Raw genomic sequence first — 27,455 nt, forward strand, 5'->3', positions numbered from 1 at the left:
TGCTGTTGTGGCATCCATGTTAGTGTTACGTGTTCAACTCCCAGGCCACCTGTGCTCGCAGGCATGTTGTGTGTGTGTGTGTGTGTGTGTGTGCTGCGTATGCTTGGCCGTGCTAAGCAGATGCTGTGCAGTAATGAGGTGGATGAGAAGCTTAACAGGATGAACTGCGTGACTGGGTCTCCATGAGTTCAGACCTGCCACTTCCTGCCGCACTGCCGTTCAAGACGCCACACTGTGGCACCACACACACAGCAGCCACTGGGATTGACTGTGTGTGCGTGCGAGCCACGCTGTAACTTGCTCTGCGTGTGTGCATGTGGGTCTTTCTGTAAATGTGTGTATGCAAGTAACTAAGTGACGTACTGTGTATGTGTGTCCCTCTAAGTGACTTACTGTGTGTCTGATCTTGATTCATAATGTCTGCTGTGTCCTCTTCCTCTCGTGTGCGTGTGTGTGTGTGTGTGCTCTGTCCAGAGCAGAAGCAGGTTGACTTCTGGGGGTGGAGGAGATGAGTGAGCCTTTCTATCATTATGTACACAATGACACCCGTTCATTTTCTCTGCTCTCTGTGTGTGTGTGTTTGTGTGTGCAGTTTGCATGGGCAGAACAATGTGTTGGCTTCGTGGAGAAGAGAAGACAATTCTACAATAGATCCACTGTGTTTGTGTAGAGTCTGCGGAAGAGTTTTAACAGCAGTGTCAGATAACCCAGCACTGCTGTAAGCTGTATGTCAGCCAGCTCTGCAGCCTCTGCCCACATCCTGCCCCAGGAATAGAGTGACCACTAAGAACAGACGGAGCCGAAAGGAGGAGGAGCCTGAAGTGAGAGAGGAGGAAAAGTTGGGAGGGGAGTTGGCAGCGTGTCAGCAGCCTGTGCCTCACACAGCGCAGAGCTGACGCACCGAAGCCCGGACGGAGAGAGGGAGAGCGAAACAGAGAGGGGGGTGAGCGTAGAGCCGAGGGAGACGGAGAGAGATGTCCACACGGAGAGGGTGCTGTGTGTTTAGAAGGGGTCTTCATTAAGGCACTGCAGTTTATAACTCAAAGACACTTTCTAGGCGGAACTACTGTTTGTGTGTGTGGCTGTCTGGTTGTGTGTGTGCGTGCGTGTGTGTGTGTGTGAGGGGAAAGTGCATCATTGCAACAGAAGGACTCTTGACAACATTGGCAGGAACAGCCTACCATTGATTCTTGGTTTCTGTGAGGACAGCCCTTCTTCCTCCTCCCTGTCAGTGCAGTGCTGCTCTGTGTGGATGTGCTCCATGCAGCTCAAGGTGACTCAGGATCCTGAGACGGCACCAGGGATCACCCCAATTTCAGCCCAGGACGGGAAGAGGCAGGTGGGCTTCCATTTCCACGCCTTCCCCCTGCATGTGGAGGAGTGACAGCAGGACCACCGGAAGGGTTCAGGAGGATATGAGGCCTTGACAGCGTTTAGCACCCTCCACTGCACTGACAGCCACGGACGTGGAAGTGGCTAACCCTGGGGGGAGGAGAGAGGGAGAGGGGGAGGAGATGGGCCTGGCCTCGGAGCAGGAGGAGAGCGAGCAGGACCAGGAGGAGAGTGAGGGAGAGATGGAGAGCTATCGCAGCCTGCTGCAGGCTGGCTCTGAGCTGGAGAGCACTCTGCAACGTGAGTACCCTTGTTCTGCTTTGCCCGTCACCGTGCTCTCACCAGGCAGACGCCCTCAAACTCAGACATGAGGGCACATTATTATTTATGTACCCCTGTTCAGGTAGGGTATTGAAGTCCTCTCTCCTTCACACACACACACATACATACACACACACAGGTCGAGGACTCTCCATATGTTACTGATGTTGTTGCTCTGCCTGAGGCTGGGTCATGACGTTGCCTTGCAGGGATTATGTGGGCTATTTTTAAACTGGAACTAGTTTGTGTTTTTTTCATCCACAGCAATCATCTGTAGCATAGATGGATGTTTGTTTGTAAGTAGGTTGCAACCACATCTGGGTGGGCTTGGCAATGGCTCAAGGCCAGGCCACAGATTTGACAGTTGAGCACATTATGGATGTGACTTGACCAGATAAAGCCCAATTGATCCACATTTTCTTTCAGGAAAATTATCAGGGGGCGTTTCAGAGATGAGCCCCCTGATTAAAGCTGAATCTTGATCAGTTTGGACATAAAGCTTTATTTATACCTGACCAGAGGGCACAAGGGTAATAGGTGATGGATAACCATGTGATCCTGTTATCTACATGACCCCCTCTCCCATCCTTGTATTTCCTCTGAGATGGAGACCTCACACTGCTGAGGCCTGCAAGGAGAGTGTTATTCTCTCATTAGTGCTGCCTCAATCGGAGCATCTCTGCCAGGAAGTGAGATTGAGGGCCCTCAGAGAAATGATGGTAGTGTTTTTCCTCTGAGCCTGGAAGTTAACAGGGACCTCAGGAAACCAGTTACCCTCAGGTTCTATTTTTACCAGGTCTAGTTTGTTCAGCCTAACGATGTGAATGTAACCTGAGCCACGCTCCACACAGATGGACCTGCCAAGACTGAGGGAGGAGAGGGAGAGAAGAGGCAGGGGGGGGGGGTGGAGAGAAGAGGCAGGGGGGAGATGAGGGAGGGGGAGGGAAAGAGTAGGTGAGTTCGATATGTGTTTATACATGACCTAGCACACAGTGGGAGAGGAGAGAGCTAGCAGTGACTTTAGTAAACAAGTTGAGTTATGAAAATGTCTAGAGGTGGTCAAACACATGCGCCTCTCCCACCGTGCGCTTTGTCATTAGCTTCCTGCAAAACAAACTGCTTTTCCCAGCCATGTCTAAAGCATGGGAGAGGCTAAATGGACGCTGAATGTTTTAAGTAGATAATCCCTACATTGAACTTTGACCTGCTGTGTGACTGAGGTAAACTGGTAAGCGTTGTATGTGTTGTGTACTGTGTGTTCTTAACATGGCCTCCTGCTTGATGTTCTGTAGGCTCATTACCATACAACCACACACCCACACTTCCAGATGCTTCTACATCATGCATCATTAGCACGACATTATAGGGAGCTAATCCACTGGCATTTTAAATCCCATTTAATTTCAGTGGGCACATTATACAAAGAGGTCTAAAAAAGCTGCTTGCATCCTCAAAAATGCTAAATTAGGTTGCCTTGAAGCCTAGATGGGGAAGCGTGGAATTTCCTCGAACTCTCCCTCCACAAACTTCACCAGCTGTGTTTTAATCCCATTATCACTCAAAGTCTTGTTTGGTAAAAATATCTGCTGACCTCGTAAGCGTAAGCTGGTGCCTTTGTGTACTATGCACGTTTGTGTTTGGACTGCATGCTCTGTGTGGGATTTCATGCTAGTGACTGTTTCTCTCTGTCCCTGTTGTAATAATGTAGCTGGCTGTTGCTCACACATGCCTGTGTCCATGTGCTGCTCTCTCTCCCATCTCTCTCTCGCTTTATTTTTCTCTCCATCTCCCTATCTTTCCCTCTCCTACTCTCTCCACAATGTGGCCTCTATAAGAAACCAGCCGTGACTGTTGTGTTCAGGACAAACCTTGTCCCCTATATATTCTACATTCACTGTTTTGCATCTTATGGGTGATGGGCGATCAGGTGTGGTGGACGCGTCATCTATTGCATACTTATCTAAGTAAACGGGTCATTTACCCCCCGACCCCTAAAAGAGGTATCTGTCTGGCTGTGTAGATACAGTAAACAGTTTTGACGCCGACTCATCCGAAACAAAAGTCCTATCTCACTGTGCAGTTAACAGACACTATCTCACTGTAGCTGAGGCCTGATCTGTCTGGCTGACTGGAAGTCTCGTTCCCCAGACACTCTGGTTGGGTAACATCAGTCTCTGTGCCACAGGCAGAACAAACAGGGGCTATTTGTGTGTCCCAGACAAACACTGGACACTCCTGTCACCTGACTGGCCCGGGGGCTTTGATGAGGGAGAGTCCGTCTGCACGGCAGCCAGATAGAAGCCTCTCTGTGAGGGCCTGGAGGCAGACATCTTAGTTTAGCAGGCAGGGAGAAGGGAGAGGGTCACGTGATGAGCGTGGTTGCAGATTTTAATCAGGAGGAGGATGAAACCAGCCCGCATGATAAACAGCCTAGGCTGCAAGAGCAGCGAAGCAGCCTTCTCCCCTGCGTGTCTGGATGGGGTGGTGCTAGTGGGGAAGGACTGCAGAGGGGAGGGGGGAACGGAGCTGCCAAGACGTCATCAGACTGATTGTTATCATTTTTCTTAAGCGTTCTTTGAGTGTTCATATCTGGCGGACATGATGTTTAGATGTATGTTTCAATGATAAATGCTGTTTTGGATAGAATGGGGATCCTGCTCTCTTTGTGTTGTGATGAAATAGGAGAGAAGCTTTGCAGCGTGAATTACTTGTTGCTCTGTAGCCATGCCTTTGTCCCACTGAACCCTTTCTGAACTGCTGGTTCCGCAGGAGGTCTGGTTAACCTTCTGAACTGCTGATACTGCAGGAGATCTGGTTAACTGGAAGTATCCTGCCAGAAGAGACAGATTGACACAACCATTTGATGTTTCTTGAACTTGACACTGAGGCAGTAATTCTACACCTTAGCTGTGTATTCTTAACCCGTCCTATCTTACCTTGTCCTGGCTTGTCCTGGCTTGGCCTGGCCTGGCCTGGCATGGCCTGGACCAGCTCAGCACAGCTCAGCCCTGTCATTGTCATGTCAGTGTCAGACACACTCATGAAATATTCAGCAGCCACCAGTGGAGCTCATTATTGTCTCGCTGACATTCCGGCAGACACTGTTACTGGCGGCGACGTGGAAGAGGACACCGCCGCACACGGGAAACCTCTCTCTCTCTCTTTACGCCTTTCTCTCTCACTTCCCCTCTCTTTCTCCACCTTCCTCTCTTCCTTCCTCTCTGTGCCGCTGTTTGCGCTCCTTTTCATAGTTAATGACCCCCAGTCTATTATTCACGAGAGGAAGATTGGTGTGTCTGTGAATCAGCTGCCCTGTTGCTCCGCTGCATAATGTAATTGTCAGGAAAGAGATATCTTCACTTTGTCTTTTTGTGAAAGACGCGGAAACACAGTTCCAATCATGCTGTGTTTTTGTCAAAAAAACATTTTGCCACACCCAGAAGATGTTGCAATATGTTGATGATTGTACATGATGAATGTACCAATGCGCAATCCAACAGGAGGAGTAGCTATGTGAAGGTCATGTAGAAACATCAGCATGAGGTGAATAGGTCAGCGTGGAGCCGCAGCTGGACGTGTGAGTCCGTGCTGCCCCCCCCACCTCCCACCTGGTGCCAGAAGGTCACAAGGAGGGAGTCAGGTGGCTGAGCGGTTAGGGAGTCGGGCTAGTAATCTGAAGGTTACCGGTTCAATTCCCAGCTGTGCAAATTGACGTTGTGTCCTTGGGCAAGGCACTTCACCCTACTTGCCTCGGGGGGAATGTCCCTGTACTTACTGTAAGTCGCTCTGGATAAGAGCGTCTGATAAATGACTACATGTAATGTAATGTTATGTGTGGCTTCCTGGAGTCAGATAATGAGGGTAATAAGGGGAACTAAGACACTGACACCAAAATGAGTCTGCTTCCGTTGGTTTACGTCGGCACTGCAGTGTGGCTGTAGTACTTACATTGACCACGCGGTGGCGGTGTTTGTAACTTTTACATTTTGTCGTTACACCTGAAGCAGGCCTATGCAAGATTTGTTTGACATCCATAGCATACCCATGGCCCTTTCCTCTACCATCAGAACACTCAGCACAATCCTACCCTCTGCTCACAACTATCTTCTCGTTAGCCTCAAATTCCATGGATAATAAATGTACTGTCTCTCTCCCTCAGAGGTGTCTGTACCTATGTGTATGAAGGAGGTGGGAGGTTTTATAGAGAAGCAGGTGGCCTACATCTCAGGTAGGATGTTGGACTTCATATTTATCTGGGCCCCTCCCCAGCCTCTCGTACCATGTTTACACGAGCTTTGGAGGGTGACCAAACATGGCCATTCACAGGGATTGTTCACATCGTTGTTTGTTCCTAGGTGGCCGCGGCGAGGATTCCAGCGTCATCATCACCCTCCCAGAATGCTCTGCTTTCAGTGATATTCCAGAGGAATCTTTAGCCAAAGTCTTGACATACCTCACACTGATACCTCGGTGAGTGATCTTCCTCTCTCTCTTTCTTCCTCTCTCTCTCTCTCTCTCTCTCTCTCTCTCTCTCTCTCTCTCTCTCTCTCTCTCTCTCTCTCTCTCTCTCTCTCTCTCTCTCTCTCTCTCTCTCTCTCTCTCTCTCTCTCTCTCTCTCTCTGCAATGCAGTGTGCCCTCCCTTCTGTTATCCAGAGTTAGTATTCTGAGCACAGACACACAGATGGATTCTGGTTCCCTCTGTAGCTACTCCTCCAATTCAGAAATTCTAGTCATATCTTCTGTGGTAAAACACAGGTAAATCCCAAATAGAAATAGGAACATTTCATTGGACACATGCCTAAGGGCAGGGCTCCAAAAAACTGTCAGACTAAATAAAATGATATCCCTTTCAACGACATTGCATATATTACGTTTCATTAGTGCTGACTGCGTTCTTTTTCAGTTGTACATGATTCCATTAGTTTTCCTGCATAACTATAACTTTTCTTGTCGAAAGTAGGCTACACTGTGCACTTTGCGGTGGATTTAAATACATGTTCAAAGAGTTTCATTGCTTGTGTTCCCAGAGCTCGGCAGCCAGGCGTCAAATTTATCATCATTTTAGACCGAAGGTTGGATACTTGGAGTTCAATCAAAACTGCACTTGCCAGAATTGCGGTAAGAATTTTTCAGACTCTTAGAAAACACTTTCTTATAAAAGTTGATATCATATTTAAAAGAGTGTATGAGTGTGTAGGCCTATGCATCTGTGATTGTGTGTCACACGAAGCATTCCGAGCACATTAACCACCTTTTTTGTGTGAATCTACTCTTCCTCAATCGTTCCATTAGTTAGATTTGCTCGAGTAGCTGTCCATGGTACTGAATTCCTGTTCGACAACTTCACGAATTTTTAATCAGGTCTTAATTGCTTCCGTTTTTGCACACACCTTTGTTCTAGTTAAATATGGGATAGTTTTAAGTTACTATTATTTTCATGCTTATCCGAGGTTTTTAAAGGGTATGTTCTGTACTGGCTTACTCACTGTAACCTGAGCCGTGAGGACACGAATGCATGAGGCAGCAAAATCTGCTGATGACGCTTTTTTGTTGGAAGGAGACGAAGGGAGGGAGGGAAAGATTTACAGACAGCGCTGCCACCCTCTTTGTGGCAGCAGCATCAATGCTGCGGCTGTAGTCCCGCCGCCGAGAACTAGCAGCAAATAGGCTACCTTGGCACCGATCTAGTAACTGGACGGGTGAGGCTCCCCGTAACAATGGCTTCTAACACCATGATGGCGGAGAGTTTCCAGCACCGAGGGATGCCCAGAATGCAAAGAACACCGGTAACGCACTTTTGACTAGTTTCAATAAGTCACTGAAGAGTTATGCTCAAGTTTTGGTGGGCTAGTAGGAATGCGGCAGAGCTCCGTTCCTCGGCTGCAGCTGGTCAGTGTAGCACTGCGGTGCAGACGGAATATAGCTTAGTCACGCGATTGATGCAGTGAGATCCACAATGGACTATAATTTGTATTAGTGTTTTGATCAATACTTTTCGTTCAGCGTTTTTACCTAGTAAGATTTCACGTTTGTGAATACCTCCTACATTTGGGAGCGAGGACAAATGAATGTCAAACGTAGATCATACTCAAGAAGGACTATTTATGTTGAAATAGTATCATGTTCTGACCTTTGTTAGGCATCATGTTGTATCATAACAAGTTTAAACGGTGTCATGCATGTAAACGTTAACCAGTAGCCTACCGCTGCATGGGACAGATCTACCCTCATCATTGCACAGTCAATGCACTGTATGAAAGATTTATCCTCCAACTTCATCCGATCATGGTATCAAACGAAGCTATGTCAGAATCCATCTGAAACATGATCCCTAAATATTTTCAAGATAGTGGCTCTTTAGCCTCGACCAACCCCTGTCTCTGTTCTTCATTTGTGAAGACATTTTGCTGCACTGCAACTTCAGTACACCTGTTAGTTCACAGATATACCTGTATATCCCCACAGCAAAAAAGCACTGGCACATTAATAACAAGTGCAATTCATGTTCATCTCATACAAGCAGAAGAAGACTTAGAGGATTGTTTAACATGTGCAAGTCCCTGTAGACCCCATGTTCTCAGGCTAGACTCGCCGATAATCTGATTGACCGTGTGGGTGAGACAGAGTGTCTTTCATTCTGTGTAAAGACAGCTAGTTGATTCCCTTGTCAGAGTAGTTGATTGTGACTATTCCACCATGGTTAGTCATGCTGCTTTCCACTTACAGGTACAGTGCTATCAGTTCAAATAGCCTTGCATTTTATTATCAGAGTTTAAAGATGGATTGTGGATTATTTTCTTCCATCTGTAGACTGGGGTCTAACATCCCCTCTCTCCCCAACATTGCACCCCCAGAGAGGGGTCTTACATATCCTTTCCCCTCCCCCAGGCCTCCTTCCCTGGGAACCTCCACCTGGTCCTGGTGCTGCGCCCCACCAGCTTCTTCCAACGCACCGTCACAGACATCGGCTTCCGTTTCAGCCAGGAGGACTTCATGCTCAAGATGCCCGTAAGGCAGCCCCTCCTCCTCCTCCTCAGTTACCAAACATGTTTCAACTCACCACAAGGTATACCTTATCCTTACTCCCTAGAATAACACCTACCATCTCCTCTTAGATAAATACAGCTCTTTTCAGGGGACACCCAATGCTAAATCGTCTGCCACAACGGACAACATATCTATTGTACTGTGATCTTTCTGTGAAATGTTGAACAACTGCAGTCTGCGTGCCTCTACACCAGTCCTGGTTCTCCCCAGTAGTGCAGTCCTGTGTGAAGTAGCAGGCATACTGTCCAGTGCTGTCTCCCAGACATGTATCACTGCTCTTTTCATAGGAAATGTTTTAGTGGGCATACAACTTATGCCTGCGTATCACGTCGACGACACCGCTGGCTGTGAGCAGTGGCCATGTGTGTCGTGTCGTGGGGTGAAGAGCAGTCCCATCTCAGAGTGTTTGGTCCTGCAGGTGGTGATGCTGAGCTCCGTCACAGACCTGCTGCACTACATCGATGAGAACCAGCTGACCTCGGAGTTCGGGGGCACTCTAGACTACTGTCACAGTGACTGGATCGTCTTACGGACGGTAGGGTGACGACACCCACACTCGTGTAACTCACCTGACCTTTCAAATGACACAACGGCACCAGCAACCTACGGTACATGCTGCCCTACGCGTGCCAGACCCACAGCAGGGTGATGTCACATAGGGAGCACACATGTCCGTCATGTCATTTCGATCTTCGTAGACTCTTCAGCTTTGCTCTGTAGATGTTGTTGCTGGAGTGACATCACTGCTGCGGGCTCTCTGGCTCCTCCTACAGGCCATCGAGAGTTTTGCAGTGACAGTGAAGGACATCGCCCAGATGCTGCAGGCCTTCGGCACAGAGCTGGCGGAGACCGATCTGCCTGACGAGGGCAGCGCTATAGAGCACCTCCTCCGCTCACACACAGAGAAGTACAGGAAGCTCAAGGTAGAGCACGTCCCTCTGTGGCACAGCGCTTTAGCAACCTTTAAAAGAATGTCTCATTAGACACCATTAATGTCATCGTTTTGAAATGTATAAATATTTATATTAGGGTTGATATGTTGCTGGTTTTCCATAAGTGCTTCTCCCCTTTGCTGTCTCACCACAGGAGGCGATACGGTCCGTGTCAAAGGAAGGGCGCCACCTACTGTCCAGCCTGGAAGCTTCTGGAAAGGAGGCGGACTGCCACTGGGATGTGAGGCTGGACTGGGAGACTGTCCAGAGGTAGAACCTCAGAGTCTTTCAACCTCCTATTCTTACTAAGAAGTCAACTTGTGACTTCAGATCGTTAAGTAGGTTCTACCAGCTATGTTTTCTCTATCGTCATTACCCTCTCTCTCTCTCTCTCTCTCTCTCTCTCTCTCTCTCTCTCTCTCTCTCTCTCTCTCTCTCTCTCTCTCTCTCTCTCTCTCTCTCTCTCTCTCTCTCTCTCTCTCTCTCTCTCTCTCTCTCTTCTGCAGGCTGCTGGCTCAGCTTAGAGACATGGAGTCCGCCTTCGATGGCTTCTTTGAGAAGCACCACCTGAAACTGCAGCAGTACCTGCAGCTGCTCCGCTACGAGAGCAGCTTTCAGCAGGTACAGCTAACTCTGTGTGGGACAGTTAGTGTGTGCGTGTGTGTCTGTGTCTGTGTGTGTGGCTCTGTGTGGGAGACTTTGAGTGTGTAGTAAAACTGTGTTTTTCCCGCATTAGATGGATCTGTGTCTGGAGCGTCTGTCGGTCCAGGAGAGGGCGCTGGTGCTGAGCGGAGACTCTCTGGCTCAGACAGAACAGACTCTCAGAGAACTGGACAGCCTTCAGAACCAGGCCCAGGTCAGTGGCTCACTGCTCCAGCGAGCACAGAGGATTATACTCAGTTATCCTGTATATGTTGTGGTTTATTTTACAGTCATTGCAAACCTAGTGCAGCTCTTATTTTCTTTGTCTTGTTTTCTCGGTCCTGTTTTCTTTGTCCTGTTGAACGGTCTATCTGACTGTCTTTGAGTTTGCTGTTGGATGATGTTGTTTATGGTATTATTGTGGATGTTGATATTGTTATCAAGGTTGTTATTGTTGCTGTTGTCGGTATTGTTGGTTTATATTATTGTTGTTGTTGTTGTTGTTGGGGTTAGGAGGAGATGGGCCGTGCCCAGATCCTCATCCTCCACGGCCACCAGCTGGCCGCCAGCCACCACTACGCCATGGCCCTGATCGTACAGCGCTGTAACGAGCTGCGCCACCACTGTGACACGCTGAGCGCCTCGCTCCGGGCCAAACACACACACCTCGCACACACACACGAGCTGCTCCTACGCCTCGACCAGGTAGAGGCACACACGTGAATGCAAACACACCCACTTTGGGGCCTGATGATAACATATCCCTAGAGGGAAGGAAGTGTGCGTTATGTTTGCTGTGCCTGTTTCTCTCCTCCTATAGGCTCTGACCTGGTGTGATGCGGGGGCCTACCTCTTAGCCAATCAGCTGGTCGATAAGTTCCAGTCGAAGGAGGGCGCCCAGGCTGCGCTGAAGGACATTGAGAAGTTCCTGGAGGGGGCGCCGTCCCTGTTGAGCTCCAGGCCTGATCTCCTCTCCATGGAGTTCGAGGCTGTCATCACCACGGAACTCCAGGTGACCACAATCCCAGAGGCTGTTGATAGCTTACATTGTGACAGGGTTCTAAAGCAGGACGATTCAGTAGACACACGGTTTCATCTTCCGCTCCCTTTCTCTCCCCCCCCAAACCATCTTCCCCGCTCTCTCATCACTGTCCTTCACATCTCTCTCTCTCTCTCTCTCTCTCTCTCTCTCTCTCTCTCTCTCTCTCTCTCTCTCTCTCTCTCTCTCTCTCTCTCTCTCTCTCTCTCTCCTTTTGTGTCTCCCTTTGTGTCTCTCTCTCTCGCCGCTCCAGGCTCAGATTGAGAGGACGTTTGAGAAGCACACAGCGGTGCAGGAGCTCGTCCAGAACAGACAGGTCTGCCTGAGGAAACTAGCTGACAAGCATGTCCGCCCAGTCCAGCTGGTGGCTCCTCGTCCAGAGAACCCCCCACGCTCCAAGTCCCCCCTCTTCTCCCCCAAACATGGTACTGGGATCTGGCGCAGCCTGCCATGGACACAAGCACACGCACACACACACACACTAAAGCATGCATGTACGCGCTTACATACATATGCTACGGGAGGCCTGGTTCGTCTCAAAGCCCATGACTGAAACAATTACATGACAACTCGAGAAATATACAAAAGGAGATAAAGGAGTTAGGTTTGAACTACGCTGCTCTCCTCCTGGGAGGCTCACAGCTCACCACGTCTTTCATCATCCAGACCCTTCATTCTGCCCTCCAGCCTTTGCCCAGTCCGTGGTCCCTCTCCCCTGGGTGCCATGGGAGTCCTCACAGCCCACCGTAGACCCCCTCAACCAGGGCTTCCATCCCACCACTCACTCCCTGGTGCAGCATGGCTCCATAGTGAAGTCAAATCAAAGCTGCCAATAAAGCCTGTTTTAATGAGGAGGATAACACAGTGTTTATGGCTTAAACCTGTGCAAAAGGCCCACCTTTCCAGCATAGCATTAGCACAGTAGTTTAATCAGTCCTTAGGGATGTACAGTCAGCCAGCAGGATGCCAGCCACAGTAGCAAGGAGCCATGTGTAGTTCATATACATTAAAGACCCTTTCATCTCCCACTAGCCTTCTGGGAATGGCAGAACAAAGGCTGCCATGCAGCTTCATGTGTGTGTGTGCGCGTGTGCGTGTGTGTGTGTGTAGTATGTATGGTAAGGGGAGGGGATAGGCCTTTGCCTTTTCCCCATTAATGTTGATCAGTGAGTTGCTTTTGCTGATCCTGTGATGTAAGCCAGGCCATAATGAGAGCGATGATGAAGCTCAGCTCCATCTCTGGAACACAGGAAGAAACTCCTTTAAGAGATGAAGGGAAGCATGTTAGATGTGATTCATGTGTTACCGTGTGATAACACTGTACACACATGCATACACACACACACACACAAGCATGCTGTATGTAAAATCAGAGGCTGGTTTCTCATCATGGGTAAAGAGCATACGATAGAACAGGATCAAACGCGTCCAGCCAGTGGACTGGATGTGCTGAAGCTGTTGCTAGGCTCTTCTACAGCCAGGCTATTTCCCTTGATTAGGTAAACTGTCCATCATCGCTGGTCCCTGGAGTATGTATCTACCAGCCTGCTGTAAACCAGGGGTCAGGGGCAGGACATACCTACCCAGGAGGCCTGTAAAGCTCATATACAGCCAAAGGCCCAGAGCTCGTCTTAACAGGACCCATGGGCATGAATAAGACATCTCGACAGAAGTGAGAGCACCTCGTCACGACTTGTCACCGCGCTGTTTGAACTTGTCATGATGATGTTCGGGTCGTGACGTGGACTCGATGGATCTTAAAACGTGACGGCTGCACTTTTTTGCAGGCGTGGATGGTCTGAAGTTCACCTTCGATCTTTCTCTACCTGGGAAGAGGACGTCACGGAAGAGCCCCAACTCCAGGAAGGTGAGATGAAGGTTGCCAGTGGAGATGTAAAACGTTTGGTCTCTAGACACACACATGTGACACACAAATGACCGTTCTTTCGCTGAAATTGTACTCTACTCTTCACCTCTGTGCTCTACTCTCCTCTTCTCACTGTGGAAGGGCATTGTACTGTGTGTTCTGTCAGATTGAGGTGATGCACGACTACCAGGAGAACAGGGTCTGTCTGTCCTACACCCTGGAGGGGGACGACAGCCCTGACCTGCAGAAACGGTAGGGAGGAGGACAAATCACCGGTCATGATCCTCGTTAACACTCCTGTTCCCTTTGTTCAGTGGCCCCCTGTCTCTCTCTGTGTGTGTGTGTGTGTGTGTGCATCTGTGTGTGTGTGTCTCCACAGCCGCGTAATGAGGGAGCTGATTGAGACAGAGAGAGTGTATGTTGAGGAGCTTCTCTCTGTGTTACTGGTGAGCATACAATGGATACACACACACACAGACAGACACACAGCTTTGATCTATTATTTTGTATTTTTAGTCCCGATGTTCGACAGTTGGTGTTGACAGAACCCGAGGTGGTGCTGAGTGTGTGTGGGTGATTACAGGGCTACAGGGCTGAGATGGACAACCCAGCCCTATCAGGACTCCTGCCCCCACTCCTACATAGCAAGAGAGACATCTTGTTTGGCAACATGCCTGAGATCTACAACTTCCACAGCAGGCAAGGACAAAGAATGCACACACACACACACACACACACACACACTCACACACGCATCTGATTACAGTATTTTTGTAGAGGTCATTTATTGTATATACATAAACAGATTGACCTATGATTGTCCTCATAAGCTGTTTATTTCTCTTGAATATGTGCAAAAACAATTGCATCCTATACGATTAAAATCACATTTAGAATCTCATCACACAGTGTTTTCTACAGTACAGTATTTCACCAGCAGCATTTCCTGTGAATGAAAGAGTTTTTTGTGTGGTTGGGGGAGGGCGGTGGGGGAGGGGGGGGGGGGGGGGCTCAGTGACATCATGACCTCATATCTGATAGTCAGTCAGCAGGCCAGGAAGGCTGGAGACACTACCTTTTTTGAGCCGGTGAATTGTCGGAGTAGAGTGGGGTATTGTGTTCTGTAGTTGGTGTGTCACCTGCTGTGTTTTGACCTGGCTCCACAGGGTGTTCCTCCAGGATCTGGAGAGCTGTCTGGAGGCCCCCGAGCGGGTAGGGGCCTGTTTCCTGGAACGGGTGAGACAAGAATATATTTACTGTATGTCAAAGGATGTTTTTGACTGACACTGTCATCCATGTGTGTGATGGGTCCTTCCTGGGTGATGTGCACTCACAGCAGGTGTTTCTGTGTTCCAGAAGGAGAGCTTCCAGGTGTATGAGTGCTACTGTCAGAACAAACCTCGCTCGGAGACTCTGTGGAGGCAGTTCTCGGACTGTGCGTTTTTCCAGGTAGGGCTGTTTTGATCCATTCTGCTCTGCAGGCACAGGGCTGTGGCCTGTGTCTTACAGACGCTCCCTTCTTTCATTGTGCTCCATCCGTCTGACCCAACAGGAGTGTCAGAAGAAACTGGAGCACAAACTGGGCCTGGATTCTTACCTTCTGAAGCCAGTCCAGCGCCTGACCAAGTACCAGCTACTACTAAAGGTTGGAGACAAACACAAAAGTGCCACCACAAGTCTGCACGGTCCAAAACCCCATAACTACAGCATGATGCTGTACAAGAAAACATGAACCTATTCATAGATTACATGAGTGATGAGATACCATCTAGATATTAGGTTAGCATTTGTCCTGGACAGTGGATTCGCTGTGTATCTATTGAAAGAAACCATCACCTGTGTGTTTGTCAACCTGTGTGTGTGTGTGTATGTGTGTGTCTCCCAGGAGCTGTTAAAGTACAGCACAGGCAGTGAGAGGACCTCCGAGCTGCAGGGGGCGCTAGCAGCCATGCTGGAGCTGCTCAAGTCAGTTAACGACTCCATGCATCAGATCGCCATCACAGGCTATGAGGTAGAATCTTAAACACCGTCACAACACTACCTATAACTGCGCGTGTGTGTTACCAAGTCTATCGTCCCTCAGACCCCCCCCCCCCCCACGCTCTGTCCTGTGTGTGCCCAGGGAGAGTTGAGCGACCTGGGCCGAGTGTTGATGCAGGGCTCCTTCAGTGTGTGGATCAGCCACAAGAAGGGGCCCACCAGGATGAAGGAGCTGGCTCGCTTCAAGCCCATGCAGCGTCACCTGTTCCTGTACGAGAGGGCCCTGCTCTTCTGCAAGCGCAGGGAGGAGCACGGAGAGGGCTGTGACAAGACCCCCTCCTACAGCTTCAAGCACTGTCTCAAGGTGTGTGTGCGTGCGTGTGTGTGTGTGTACTCCTGTACCGCAGTCGCTGTCTGACACATGACATGCACGACACATGCTTTCCGTCAGAGAGACTCCCAAATGGGATGTTTGTTTTGTGGTGTGCGCGCGCGCGCCCGCGTCTACACGCCCACGGCATGACGGAAGATGTCAAACCACCAGCTGTTCCAATGTATTATTGAGGGCGAGGGGAGGAAGTTGCCACACACTGCAGACGGGTCTGTCGAAAGGAGCAGCTGTACAGCATGAAGATGATGCGTGTCTGACATTTGACGCACGGCATGTGCTTTCAGGCCCCGGGTTATGTGTGGGCGTGTAGGTGTGTGTGTGTGAGTGTCAGCGCGTGTTAATTAACAGGAAGTGTGTCTCTGGGTAGATGAGCGCGGTGGGGATCACGGAGAACGTCAAGGGGGACGTGAAGAAGTTTGAGATCTGGTACAGTGGCAGAGAGGAGGTCTACGTGGTGCAGGTGAGGGCACCCTTCCACATGTCGTCTTCCACAGCGGAGGCACGCACACCAACGGTTCCCCCCTCAGTTTACATATTTAGTGGCTCTCACACAGGGCACCCAGCCAGGCCTATATAATATAGATGAAGTTGTGTGGATGATGAAAGAGTTGAAAGGATAGCAGCTTCCTGTCTTTGTGTTGCTGTCTCTCAGGCGCCCACAGTGGAGGTGAAGATGGCCTGGCTTAATGAGCTACGCAGGATCCTCACCAGCCAACAGAAACTTCTCAAAGGTCGGAACGACACTCTGTGCGCGGCATCGTTAGAGCGTGTCGCCGTCGGATTTCGTTCACTGCTAACTGAGTTGGTTTCTTTCACATCTCTTGTCACTCTCTTTCTCTCCTCGCCCCCCCCCCCCCCCCTCCCCCCTCCCCTGACGTTTTCGCTACATTTTCTCAGACGAGTCGTGTCAACCCGGCCAAACAGTCGACCACATCCAGCTGTCTCCTCCCCGGTCTGAGAGGTTAGTCTTGTTGCATGATGGGTACCACAGCCTACTCACACACACATACACACACACACACACTCACATACACACACAGTCTACCCTGGGGGCTCCGCACATGCTCTCTCTCCCATCTCCCTGCCAGCTACTGACTCTCACTGCTTGCGTGAAGTAGTGTGATGGGTAGAGCTTCTGCAGGACTAGGTTGTGTGTGTGTGTGTGAAGGCCCCGGGCCCCCACTCTGTCCTAGTGTGTGTGGTTGCCTGTGCCCCTCTTGCAGGGGCGTGCGTCCATCCAGAGGGTTCCCTAAAGGCTGTCTGCCGGGGCTGGACCTTGTCTCGCTCTCCGCCGATGTCTTTCTGTGTCTGCGCGCCCGGAGCCCCCGCCCCCGAAGCCCCCGGCAACGCCCCCGGCCACGCCCCCACCACCACCCCCAGCGCCACTGACCCGTACTGACGCTCAGTGGTAAACTCAGCCCCAGCTCAGCATGGCCCGGCTTGGGGACCTGCTCCACCCAGGGCTGCTGTGTTTTCATACTGACCGTCATCTGCACCTATGTAGCCTGCGTGCCGGCTCATAACTGACCACTCCCTCTCCGCCAGTCCCGATCTCCTTCAGGTCTTCATAGTGGAGCCACCCCAGACATGGTACCCCAAAAGACTGCACCCATGTTTGCATTGGATTTGCAGTTTTGCATGACATGCAAAATAACTAAAATTAAGAAAAGAACAAGGACATTAGGTTACATTGGAATGTTTGGGTTTGAATTGTTGAATTGTTCCATTGTTTTTTATTTTTTTATTTCTTCATGTCAACTTGAGACCTGCTTTGAAGATGGGTCTCGTATTTTGAGATCTGATCCAACTACAATGAAACGATGACCCATTCTGGCTGTTTCGCTCTCGATAAACCAGTCCAAGTAACACGTTGATCACGCTTCCATTCAGGATTTGGCCAAATCGAGACCAGATCTTTCCCAGGGCTGACCCGTGGGTGTGCTGTACGGGGCTGAGCCCCTGCAGAGTGCCTGTGTGTCGCCTCTACAGAGAAGCTTGCTCCCTGGCTGCTCTCTGTGTGCCGCTCTGCTGCTCTGCTCCTGTCTGGCTGCTGGCTGGTGGCCCGTAGCTTTGGGTTACGGAACACGATAGAATTACTCCAAGCCTCTGATCTAAGATCAGTATTATATTGCCTTCCAATCGTGGTTTGATTACATTTCGGGGCAGGCAAGCTGGTCCTTGATCTGTGGTGGGGGTCAAGTCTATCCAGAGTGTGTGGGTTTAGGTCAGGCAGTTCCATGTCTAATGTTGTGTTGTTCTGCTACTCCCACAGCAAACAGCAGAGGGCGTCAGTGAGCTCTGAGGAGACAGAGTCAGGCCGGAGCAGCCCAGACCCCCAGCCCCACTCCCCACAACACCAGCGCAACCGCAGGAGTGAGTACACACACACACACACACACCCATGCAATACCATGTGAATACCAGGTAACTATTTGAAGAGCATCTTAGTTTTCTTCTTTTTTTTGTGGCTGTAAGAGAAATACTAACATGTAACATGTACAAAATGTCACTGTGTGATCTAGGCTGGCCTGGTGCTCCTCACTCAGTAGACATCTGTGAGGGTCTGGAGGACTGGGGTGGAGGTCTGGACCCCTCCCAGCTGTCTGACACCGAGGAGGACGACCTTCTCACGCTGGTCAGACAGACAACACACCACCTACACACAACTTACACACCACCTACACACAACCTACTATACACATACCTGCAAACTTCCTACATACTACCTATATACTAGAGCCAATGAAGTGGTTACAGCCAAGGTCTGTATTTGACCTCAACTGCAGTGCAACCTACTCGGCTACTAGTACTTTTCCACATTGGCTCAGATCAGTGCATTTTGACCCAGTTCTATTGCTCCACTAAGTGTGTTGTGTTCCCCAGTCACCAGGCAGGTACAGGGCCCTCGCTGACCTTCCCCGCCACGAGACCGACAACCTCACCATCAAGAGCGGTGATGTCATCCAGCTGCAGAACGAAGACGCCACTGGCCAATGGTGAGCATCCTGTCCTGAGGGTACCACAATCTGGATGGCTGTATTCGTATGAAAGCCTGGCTGGATGTGTGTGATAGCCTGGCTGGTTGGACGTGAAGAATTATGATGTTTTAAAGCTTGGGGTAAGGATAAAGTCTATAGGATGACTAGATCTTTCCTTACCTCCTTTCACCCCCCCCCCCCTCCTCCCTCCTCCCTCCTTCAGGCTGGTGAAGAACCTGAGTCGCAGACAGCAGGGCCTCATCCCCCCCGCCAGCCTGCTGCTGATCCTGGGAGATAGCAGCAGGGGACCCTCCTTCAGACTGGGGGGTAAGAAGGGAACACACTCTAAGTTACACTGTATCTTACACACCCCACATCAAGTTCTGGGTACATTATACCTTTTGTGCCACAATCGAACTAGTGGGTGCTTTGCACATAATTGGTTCTAGTCAGCTTATGTTGCTAATAGTAATGACAAGTTGCACTGTCCCAGTCATGTACCTGAATTTGAAGGAAGCGCCTCTCTCTGTCTCTGTTTTGTCTCGCTCTCTCATTCCTGGAGATCCAGGGAATTTGAAAGGCAGAAAGCTCAGCTCTCCCTAGTGGAGACAAACCTGGATCCCAGTGTGAGCGATGGCTCTATGGACAGACACACTGAAAAAGGAGTACCCTCAAACCGACCCACACATCTTCCCTGTCTGCTGTCATCGGCTCATCGCTCTGGTCTCTAAGAGAAGAACAATGGAGTCTGAGGATCAACAGCAAAACTGATGTTAGCTGATCCATGCAGATGACAGGTTGGCTGGTACTTTTTTATGGATCATTACTTATGGACCTGGTGTGTTCTCTCATGATGGACACACTTTAGACAGCAGAGGGCTGTACCAGCACAAAGACACAGGTGGTGTGGGTCCTGTTGGACAATCAACTGCCCTCTTCTGGGCCAACGCTTTTATCTTCCACTTCCTCTTGGAAACAACCAATGGCCTTTTCTGATTGGTTAGTGTAGCAGAAACGGGAAACTACTGGACATCTATGAACTCTACCTCCTGACTTACTGAAGAGGTTCATAACCAACATGGCTAATCAGTCATACTGCGGTTGTTGTGTGTATGTATGTGTGTGTGTGTGTGTTTTGTCTGTGCAGGTTTCACCTGAATGGTTTCTTAAAAAGAAGATTTTTGTACATATGGTACATCCCTCATTTACATTGCGTATTCTTTTACCTGAAGGTTTGTACGTGTTGTTGGTTGATATTAATTTACTCTTATACACCCATCATATGTACCCAACCACTCATTTCTAGGGCACCCTACTCTTACACTCTGATAAGAGTCTGAATGCCAAAACGTGCCGTGCCATAATGCCTTTTTATTCCTTCTTATTTTAGTCTCAGTATTCTCTTTGAGAAGCTTGGTGTTGCTAAGCAATATCTAATGCTCTTTTGCTTCTGGCTGAACTCACAACTATGCTAACTTGCACTTTATTTAAGGCGGAAGGTCAATGTTGAAAAAAAAAGAAAGGCATTTCCTGGTTTAGCCAGAAGACTTTACGCCATGGAGCAGTGTAACTGTGTACTGTATCCTATCCTTCATGTCACTCATATAGTACCTCCATTTCACATCCAGGCTGACTGTGTGTCAGTAGGGATGCAGGCCTGCATAACAACATTGGTTCACCTGTCACGGAGTGTAAATTCAGACATCCGAGGAGATGATGATGATGGATAGGAGTGTATTCATCAGCCCTGAGCTGTGCTTTAGAGGGCTGGGAGGCTCTGCTAGCAGCATGGAGCCACACACTGCTGTCGTTCCCCTCCAGATAGGGAGTTGTTTCTCCATGACAGCACAACAGAGAGAGGCAGAGCACGAGAAAAATGTTCTCTCTCTGCCTCTCGCTCTCTCTGTGCCTCTACATAGCAGAGGCAGTCTTCTGCCTCGCTGCCACGGCAAGGCAGTTTATCTTGGGCTTCCCATTAAGGGGGATCATACAGCAAACATGAAGTATACCAACTGTGTCGAACGCTTAATTAAATATTGATTGCGGACTTATATGAATTTACCACATCAAATCAAGGCCTCAGTTGGTGGGCTGCCTTTGATATGTCGCGTTTGATGTGGAAATGAGCATGAATAGCAGCAGGAGTCGCTCCACACTACACATTTCGTATGTTATTAATTTATTTATTTGCTATCAAGTTGTTCCCTCGCAGCATGAGCTAGCTATGCAGCCCCGTGAAATCATGTCTTTATAACGTTAAAAGGAGCAACGCTCGACTGCATCGCTGCTCATCATCAGCTTTTCTTCACCATTCTTAAAGGGATAGATTTGCTGTTAGAAGTCTTTTTTTTGGTGCCTTTATTGCAACCCCTAGACCTAAATGCTGCACATTTTGCACTGAACCCTGATGTTCGAAAATGTTAACGAAAAATGGCTGGAAAATGCTGTGTCTTGACAAGCGCTGTTGGCTTGTCTCTGAATATTTCTTTTTGGAGGCAAAACGCATGGTACCTGAATACTGAACAAACTGAGAAGATATAAGATTTTTATTGTTTCAAAAGTCATTGTTACCAATTGGTTATTTTGTACAGCTTCAATATTGTACATAGACAAATAAAAGTATTTATTGAACATTGTTTTCTTATGTTTGACCAGGAATGTGTGTTTCAGGCTTGGGTACTGTAATGTAGAAAGCTTTTAATCACATGTAAAGCTTTTCTCATAGATAGGAGGGATGTATTTCTGAAAACCAAATACTACCCCGTAGTTAATGGTCAACAGATGTCAACAGGCTGCCTCTGGTCACCCCCATGACATGGCGTATCCATCGGTAGTAGTGGGCCACCCTGGTGTACACTCCATACTTCCCCTCCTTGGCACACTCCTCCCCCCAGCTCACGATGCCCGTGAGGAACCGGGTGTCATGGAAACGGTTTGTGTGAGGCCCCCCGCTGTCGCCCTGGCAGGCGTCCTTCGCCACGTCTGGGTAACCGGCGCAGAACATGTAGCGGGTGATGCGGGCGCTGCTGCTCTCCTTACACTCCGTCCTCTCCGTGAAGGGAACCTCCACCCACTGCAGCACGCTGGCCGTGGCCCCCAGGAAGCGCGTCCTCCCCCAGCCGCTCACGGTCGCTGGGGAAGCCTCCTTTATCAGGTTCTCTGTGAAGTCCTTGGGGCCCAGGCAGATGGGCCGTACCTTCATGGAGAAGGTGATGGGGTTCTGGAGGCGGAGCATGGCGATGTCGTGGTTGTATAGGCTCTGTGTGGCGTCGTAGAGGGGGTGGGGCACGTGCTGGGCCACCTCCCGGTCCTGCTCGCTCCCTTCCTTCCTGTTCACGTTGTGCTCGCCTGTGGGAGGGGAGGATACGCAGGAACTTACGTGACCGTTCAGGGACGGATACTGCATGATGTAAGACTCAACAACACAAATCCGGGATACAGGAGTGTGTGAGAGAGCGATTCTTACCCACTCTGACGAAGTAAGAGCCGTGTTGGGCCTCGACCAGACAGTGGGCAGCAGTGATGACCCACAGCTCCCCGAGGATGGAGCCTCCACAGAACACCTGACCGCTGGACCGTACCACCAACGCCACCTTGCGGGCAGTGACCAGGAAGCACGCTTTACAGGACATACTTATAACGCAGTCTCTTTCCATCCTTGAACCCCCCTTTCATTTACGGATGGCAACCCCCATTAATAGTCCATGACAGACCTCTCCATCCACCCAAGCTCTCTTACCTGCCAGGGGATGTCCCCGGGGCTGGCTGCGTAGCCCCCAACGATGCGAGTCTTATCAAACAGTGTTTCAGTGGGAAGGATGTCAGTGGGGCGGGGCTTGGTGTGGGCCGTCTTGGTGGGGCGGGGCTCGGTGAGGTGAGGCTCTGTGGGGGGGGTCTTGGCAGGGCCGTACACCCAGTTTGGCAGTCTGCTCCGGGAGTGGCTTATCTTTGTGGTGGTGGGAGGACGGGCTGTGGTGCTGTCTGAGGTGGGGGAGGGAGCCGGAGGGATTTGGGCCACTGTGGTGATGTTCACCAGGCCTGAGCTCCCCTTGGTTAGTAGAGATCTGGTAGACACCATCCGTGCATCTCTGCCACATGGGAACTCCACTGGCGAGGTGGCAACACACACACACACACGCACACATTATGCCAATAACGCTAATCCATCCTAATCCACTGCTGTTCCAATGGCTGCATTTGTTAGATAGTCCTGTGGAGTAGGTGCTTTGTAAATGCGTGGTGTACCTTCAGGTAGACAGGTTTGCTTGTCCTCTGCCAGCTTGTACCCATCTGCGCAGCTGCACCGGGCCCCGGCCTCGACCACAGAGCGGCAGAAGTGGCGGCAGCCTCCGTTGTTCATCTCACACTGTCTGGCCGTCACTGTGGAAACCAGGGGAGTCCAGTATCATTGCTCTGTCATAAATCATTGATAGACCCCAAAGAGAGAGAGGGAGAGAAAGATGGGGGTGGGTAGTGGGGGGGGGGGGGGGGCGGGGGGTAGAAAGAAAAAAATAGAGAGAGAGACAGAAAGGAATAGAGAGAGAGATCACTGACCTATCTCACAGTTCTTGCCGGTGAAGCCTGCCTGACATGAGCAGGTGTAGGAGCCCCGCAGGTCTGTACAGAGCCCCTGGTGCTGACAGGGCTGAGACTTACACTGGTCCCCATCTGACGACACAGCGCGTGACACCTCTGAGTGCTGAACCATCTGGCACGGCTAAACACTGGCAACAAGTCTGAACCCTATTACTCATACACACGGGCACACACACACACACACATACACACTCTTCCTATCTTCCTAGATATCTCTGTCATGAGCACACACACACGTTTAGAGGTAGCTGGTGAATCGCACAGCTCCGTTTATGTCAACATGACAGTCAATCATTAAGCTGAGTTCTACCTGCGTAGCCGGCCCAAAACTCCATCTGAAAATAGAAACCTTCGGTTAGAACGATATGTTTTCAAACTTCAGGTCCTCAGCAGGTGACGGCAGAACACACACACATGCACACACACCGTCTTCTCGTCGTTCTCGAAGGCTTCTCTGGCTTCCTCCAGGTCACACCGCTCCTCCAGACACTCTCTCTCCAGATTGCCTTTAAGAAGTTCTTCAAACAGGCCAGTGTTGTATCGCCTCTGTCTCCTCAGCACTCTATCGGCTACCTGGCCTGACAGGAACACCTCGCCTGGGTCTGGAGCACCATAGCCTAGCAAGCAGTCCAGCACCAGTAGGCACCACAGCAAAGATAGATGGACTGCCACCATCCCTGTTGATTAAACATATGCTTCTAGAAGGTACATACATAACCACAATCACACACGCTCTTAGCTTTCATTCCAAAGTGCAGCAGCTGGGTGTTTACATTTCATCACAAAAGCTGCTTGCTGTTTTTAAGAAATGTATTTGCCTTTAGCAAATAAAGCACTTAATAGTCATAATAATACTGATTGATGTATAAAAAAATAATACACCAACAGTTCAAAATATAATGGAAACTGTTTCATCCACTGAACAGATCCCTCAAAAATTCAACTTGGATGTTTGCTTCACAATCTTCACCACTAGATGGCAGGCAAGTACTTGAAACTAAATCCTCAAACTCTGTCAAGTTGACACTGTAGCCTGAGATCAGTCAATAGGCAGACTGAGGTGGTTCTCCAGGGGTTTATTGGAGAGTGCTGAAGCAGCAAGCCCACCAGGATCCGTGTTTGAAATCCAACCCCAGTGTCTCTCTGTGGTCTACCAGAGGGGGTCCCTGAGCTGCTTAGATAGAGGGGAGTATCGACTGAGGCCATCTATATTTCATTGAGTCGTTAAAAAGCTAAATAATTCATACTTATGTAATTAACACTGACCCCTCAATATGCAGTCAAGCTCTGCTGTAAGACTGTCAATCATTTTATATTGGAAGTAAATCATATGAATTCAAACATTTTAATGTCCTAGGACCTAGGCTAAGTACCCAACAAAGGGTTAGCTAACTTTAAAGAGATATAGTTAGATATAACACAAAGTTATTATGGCTATATTCCAACAGAACTCTATTTTTTTATTTCAACAGCACCTTGCTGTAAAGTAACAAACAAGGATAGAGCCCAGACAAACTCACTGTTTGTCTCACCTTTGACTCTGGCTGTCACCATGCAACAAACCAAACAAGCCTCAGGTTGATGGACAGGAAGGCTGGAGGAGAGCAGAATGATGTATAAAGCTGGGGCGTATTGATTTAGTTGACGTATCTCTCTCTCTTTTTCTTTCTCTCTCCATCCTTCTCCATCCCTCTCTCCCTGGCTGCCCGGAGTCCAGAGCACAGCTGGGAATCTCCGCCGGCTTCAACTTGATTAGGAGTTCCAATCTGGGATCAGGCTAGGCTCAGGCATATAATAACACTCTGATGCCTTCTCAGTGCTATTGATCCTACGGTAGCTCTTGGAGGGATTGAGGGATGGAGGGAGGGAGTTATGGAGAAATTCTGGGAGACTCTGGGCTCTTTCTTTTATAGATTTCAACAAGGGCAATGTTGTTGCATTTTCATGGCCTGTTGAAGGTCTCTCTTTGGGGAGCAGGTGAAATTTGTGGTAAGGTTATTTCTTCGCTAGTAAAACATGACCAGATGGACCCTCCTCCCAGCACTGGGAGAGCATTCAGAGCTTCTTCCTGCCCACCATGTCCACTACAGTAGCGTTTCAGCAGGCCATAATAACAGTGAGAATGCTTTCCAAGGACTGGAGCCTTTTCTGCCCATCATTCAATGAAAGGCTTTGATACAATTGGGGCATATGTCCCCTACATCTTCATGGTGAGATCCATCTGAGATGGTTTAGATGGATTTGTGTACAAACTTTTTCCCTCACAGATGCAAACTTGAATTAATGAGTGAATCAGGCCAGTAGGGGGCAATATTAACAACCATGTGCCACAGAGGAAGGAAGCCGCCTGACTCCCCTTTGATCGAACTGTATTACCCAGGAAAGGGGTGCCAACCTGGGGGTGGAACTGAAGTCAGTCCCCTGACACCCTCTGTGGAAACCAAATAGGGCCTGTCTGTCCCAGTAGAAGCCCAGACTGTGCGGCCCTGTCTGTATTGACGACAGCGGAGCCAAGCTTCCTGACTCCTCACCCTCCAGACTCCAAACTCAGCAGAAAGTCTTAGGAGTAAAGCTTTGCCTAATCTCTCTCTTAGTCGTCAGTCTGGGTGAAGCCTCACATCTCTGTAAGCCTGCAAAGGCTCGCAGTCACTTTACATCTTCATCACCAAACTGAAGAGGAGTCTGAGGACCCCTATGATTGGAGGACTCGAAAAAACCTACGGCTTTGACGCGATAGGAAACTAGTGTCTTTGAATTTCATTCTGTTCTGGAATTGGACTGGGTAGCACAACTGGCAAAAGGTCATGTAAGGGATAATGCCCTACGAGGTGCACATTATCAGGCGTAGGCGTGAACCGTCCGATGCACAAATGAGAAGTCATTTGGCTGAGCGGTTAGGGAATCGAACTAGTAATCTGAAGGTTGCCGGTTTGATTCCCGGCCGTGCACAAAAAAATGACGTTGTGTCCTTGGGCAAGGCACTTCACCCTACTTGCCTCGGGGGGAATATCCCTGTACTTACTGTAAGTCGCTCTGGATAAGAGCGTCTGCTAAATGACTAAATGTAAATGTAAATGACCCACGACTGCATGAGAATTTGGATGATGGCTGTGCTGGACCTCCTGGCCGCTGACTGAGTGCCTCTCTCTGGGTCTGTCCACCTCCAGAAACCTACTCACGAGCACAACGTCTCTGGAGGGACGTTGAAACGATGATGATCACCTTCATCCTTCAGTACTGTAATCATCCCAGAGGAACCCTGATGCTTATGAGAGGCTGTCAGAGTTTATTAAGACTCGATTCCAAGTCGAGAAAGAGAGACAGATGGAGAGAGAGAGAATGAAAGAGAGAGAAAGAGAGAGAAAAATGTTGTGAAAGTAAATGTGTGTTTATTGTTGTGGCTGTGTCGGGCGTGTGAGGAGTGTTCTCCCACTCTTCAGGTAGGTAAATGAATTGCTCTCAAGAGATGTGGGAACCCAGCGCGAGGTCAGCCATTGGAAGACTGCCGCCCGCCTCTCACAAAAACTGGATGAAACGAGGATTACAGTCGAGCGGGTGGGAGATGCTGTAATTATGTTCACTCATGGTTGAAAGTGAATATTTTGGGAAACAAGTGAAGAGAGAGAGGGGAAACAGAGGTGTACGTTGCTAACTGAGAATAGCAAGGAGTCTGAGAATAACCTTGAGGTAACTTTTTGGTCCACTCTTCCTCGGGTCTAAGGCCTTGAGAATGCAGACTTCTCAGATACTGACAGTGGGCGTCATTCAGTGGTGTAGTCTGGTAATAAGTAGTGGATATACTTTCATTCAACCAAACCCCCCTCCTCCCTTGCTATCCCCACCAACGCATCACTGCTCATTTAAAAATGAATCCACAGTGTATCATGTAAACCTACATGACTGGCTTCATTGCTCTGTCCACTGCAATACAGTAGGCTATGTTGAACTAGAACAACGGAAACCTGAAGTTGGAAGTGTGTACAACAGTCGATACTGTTAAGGACTGCAGATGTTCCTATTGCCAAAGGCCCCCTTTACAGTGCAACACGGAGGCTTGTACCATCCACAGGGATCTCCTCTGAAGTGAGCTCCATGAAAAGGCCCCACAGGCCTCAAAGCTGCCCCCCTCCCTGCCTTCCAACCCCTAGATATAGCCATTGACATTAATGTGATATTTGAGAGAGTCTACCACTGTTAATTAGTGCAGTCATTCTTGAGTCTGAAAGGCTAATGTTTCAACCCCGTCTCTCTCTCTCTCCCTCTGCCTGCGTCTCTCTCTCGCTCCGCCGGCGTCTACACCAAACCAAACACGCTGACATTTTAACAATC

General features: G+C 49.4%; 2 protein-coding genes across 7 annotated transcripts; one reads left to right on the top strand and one right to left on the bottom strand.

The window, feature by feature from the left end:
• Positions 1–973: 973 nt before the first annotated feature.
• mcf2a (MCF.2 cell line derived transforming sequence a) lies at positions 974–21,166 on the top strand. Of its 6 annotated transcripts, none has more exons than XM_062476049.1 (30): positions 974–1,632; positions 5,813–5,881; positions 6,009–6,123; positions 6,682–6,772; positions 8,543–8,662; positions 9,120–9,236; positions 9,475–9,624; positions 9,788–9,903; positions 10,140–10,254; positions 10,370–10,489; positions 10,789–10,980; positions 11,096–11,287; positions 11,568–11,739; positions 13,102–13,181; positions 13,348–13,433; positions 13,561–13,627; positions 13,765–13,880; positions 14,348–14,417; positions 14,538–14,630; positions 14,734–14,826; positions 15,067–15,192; positions 15,304–15,525; positions 15,920–16,012; positions 16,205–16,283; positions 16,450–16,513; positions 17,825–17,925; positions 18,075–18,187; positions 18,436–18,548; positions 18,754–18,857; positions 19,093–21,166. In XM_062476049.1, the coding sequence occupies exons 1-30, from the start codon at positions 1,515–1,517 to the stop codon at positions 19,131–19,133; spliced, it is 3,348 nt and encodes a 1,115-aa protein (XP_062332033.1). In that variant the 5' UTR covers positions 974–1,514; the 3' UTR covers positions 19,134–21,166. The 6 variants fall into 6 exon arrangements, 5 of the variants coding, with proteins under 5 accessions (XP_062332033.1, XP_062332035.1, XP_062332034.1 ...); XM_062476051.1 differs by having other exon boundaries at positions 19,099–21,166; XM_062476050.1 differs by having other exon boundaries at positions 14,541–14,630.
• f9a (coagulation factor IXa) lies at positions 21,065–23,849 on the bottom strand. Its single transcript, XM_062476054.1, has 7 exons — positions 23,553–23,849; positions 23,437–23,461; positions 23,085–23,198; positions 22,776–22,910; positions 22,270–22,637; positions 21,997–22,123; positions 21,065–21,878 (listed from the first exon to the last, which is right to left on the bottom strand). Exons 1-7 carry the CDS (start codon positions 23,799–23,801, stop codon positions 21,298–21,300), a joined length of 1,599 nt encoding a protein of 532 aa, XP_062332038.1. The 5' UTR covers positions 23,802–23,849; the 3' UTR covers positions 21,065–21,297.
• Between the last annotated feature and the right edge of the window lie 3,606 nt (positions 23,850–27,455).

This window comes from Osmerus eperlanus, chromosome 13, assembly GCF_963692335.1.
Source record: "Osmerus eperlanus chromosome 13, fOsmEpe2.1, whole genome shotgun sequence".
Classification (NCBI taxonomy): domain Eukaryota; kingdom Metazoa; phylum Chordata; class Actinopteri; order Osmeriformes; family Osmeridae; genus Osmerus; species Osmerus eperlanus.

Coding starts and splice junctions, on each gene's coding strand:
- f9a (XM_062476054.1), bottom strand. CDS start 23,801: ATGGTGGCAGTCCATCTATCTTTGCTGTGGTGCCTACTGGTGCTGGAC. Junction 23,199..23,436: donor GTTTTGGGCCGGCTACGCAG/GTAGAACTCAGC, acceptor CTGTGTCGTCAG/ATGGGGACCAGTGTAAGTCT. Junction 22,911..23,084: donor CGGCAAGAACTGTGAGATAG/GTCAGTGATCTC, acceptor TGGTTTCCACAG/TGACGGCCAGACAGTGTGAG.
- mcf2a (XM_062476049.1), top strand. CDS start 1,515: ATGGGCCTGGCCTCGGAGCAGGAGGAGAGCGAGCAGGACCAGGAGGAG. Junction 10,255..10,369: donor ACGAGAGCAGCTTTCAGCAG/GTACAGCTAACT, acceptor TTCCCGCATTAG/ATGGATCTGTGTCTGGAGCG. Junction 16,013..16,204: donor AGGAGGTCTACGTGGTGCAG/GTGAGGGCACCC, acceptor GCTGTCTCTCAG/GCGCCCACAGTGGAGGTGAA.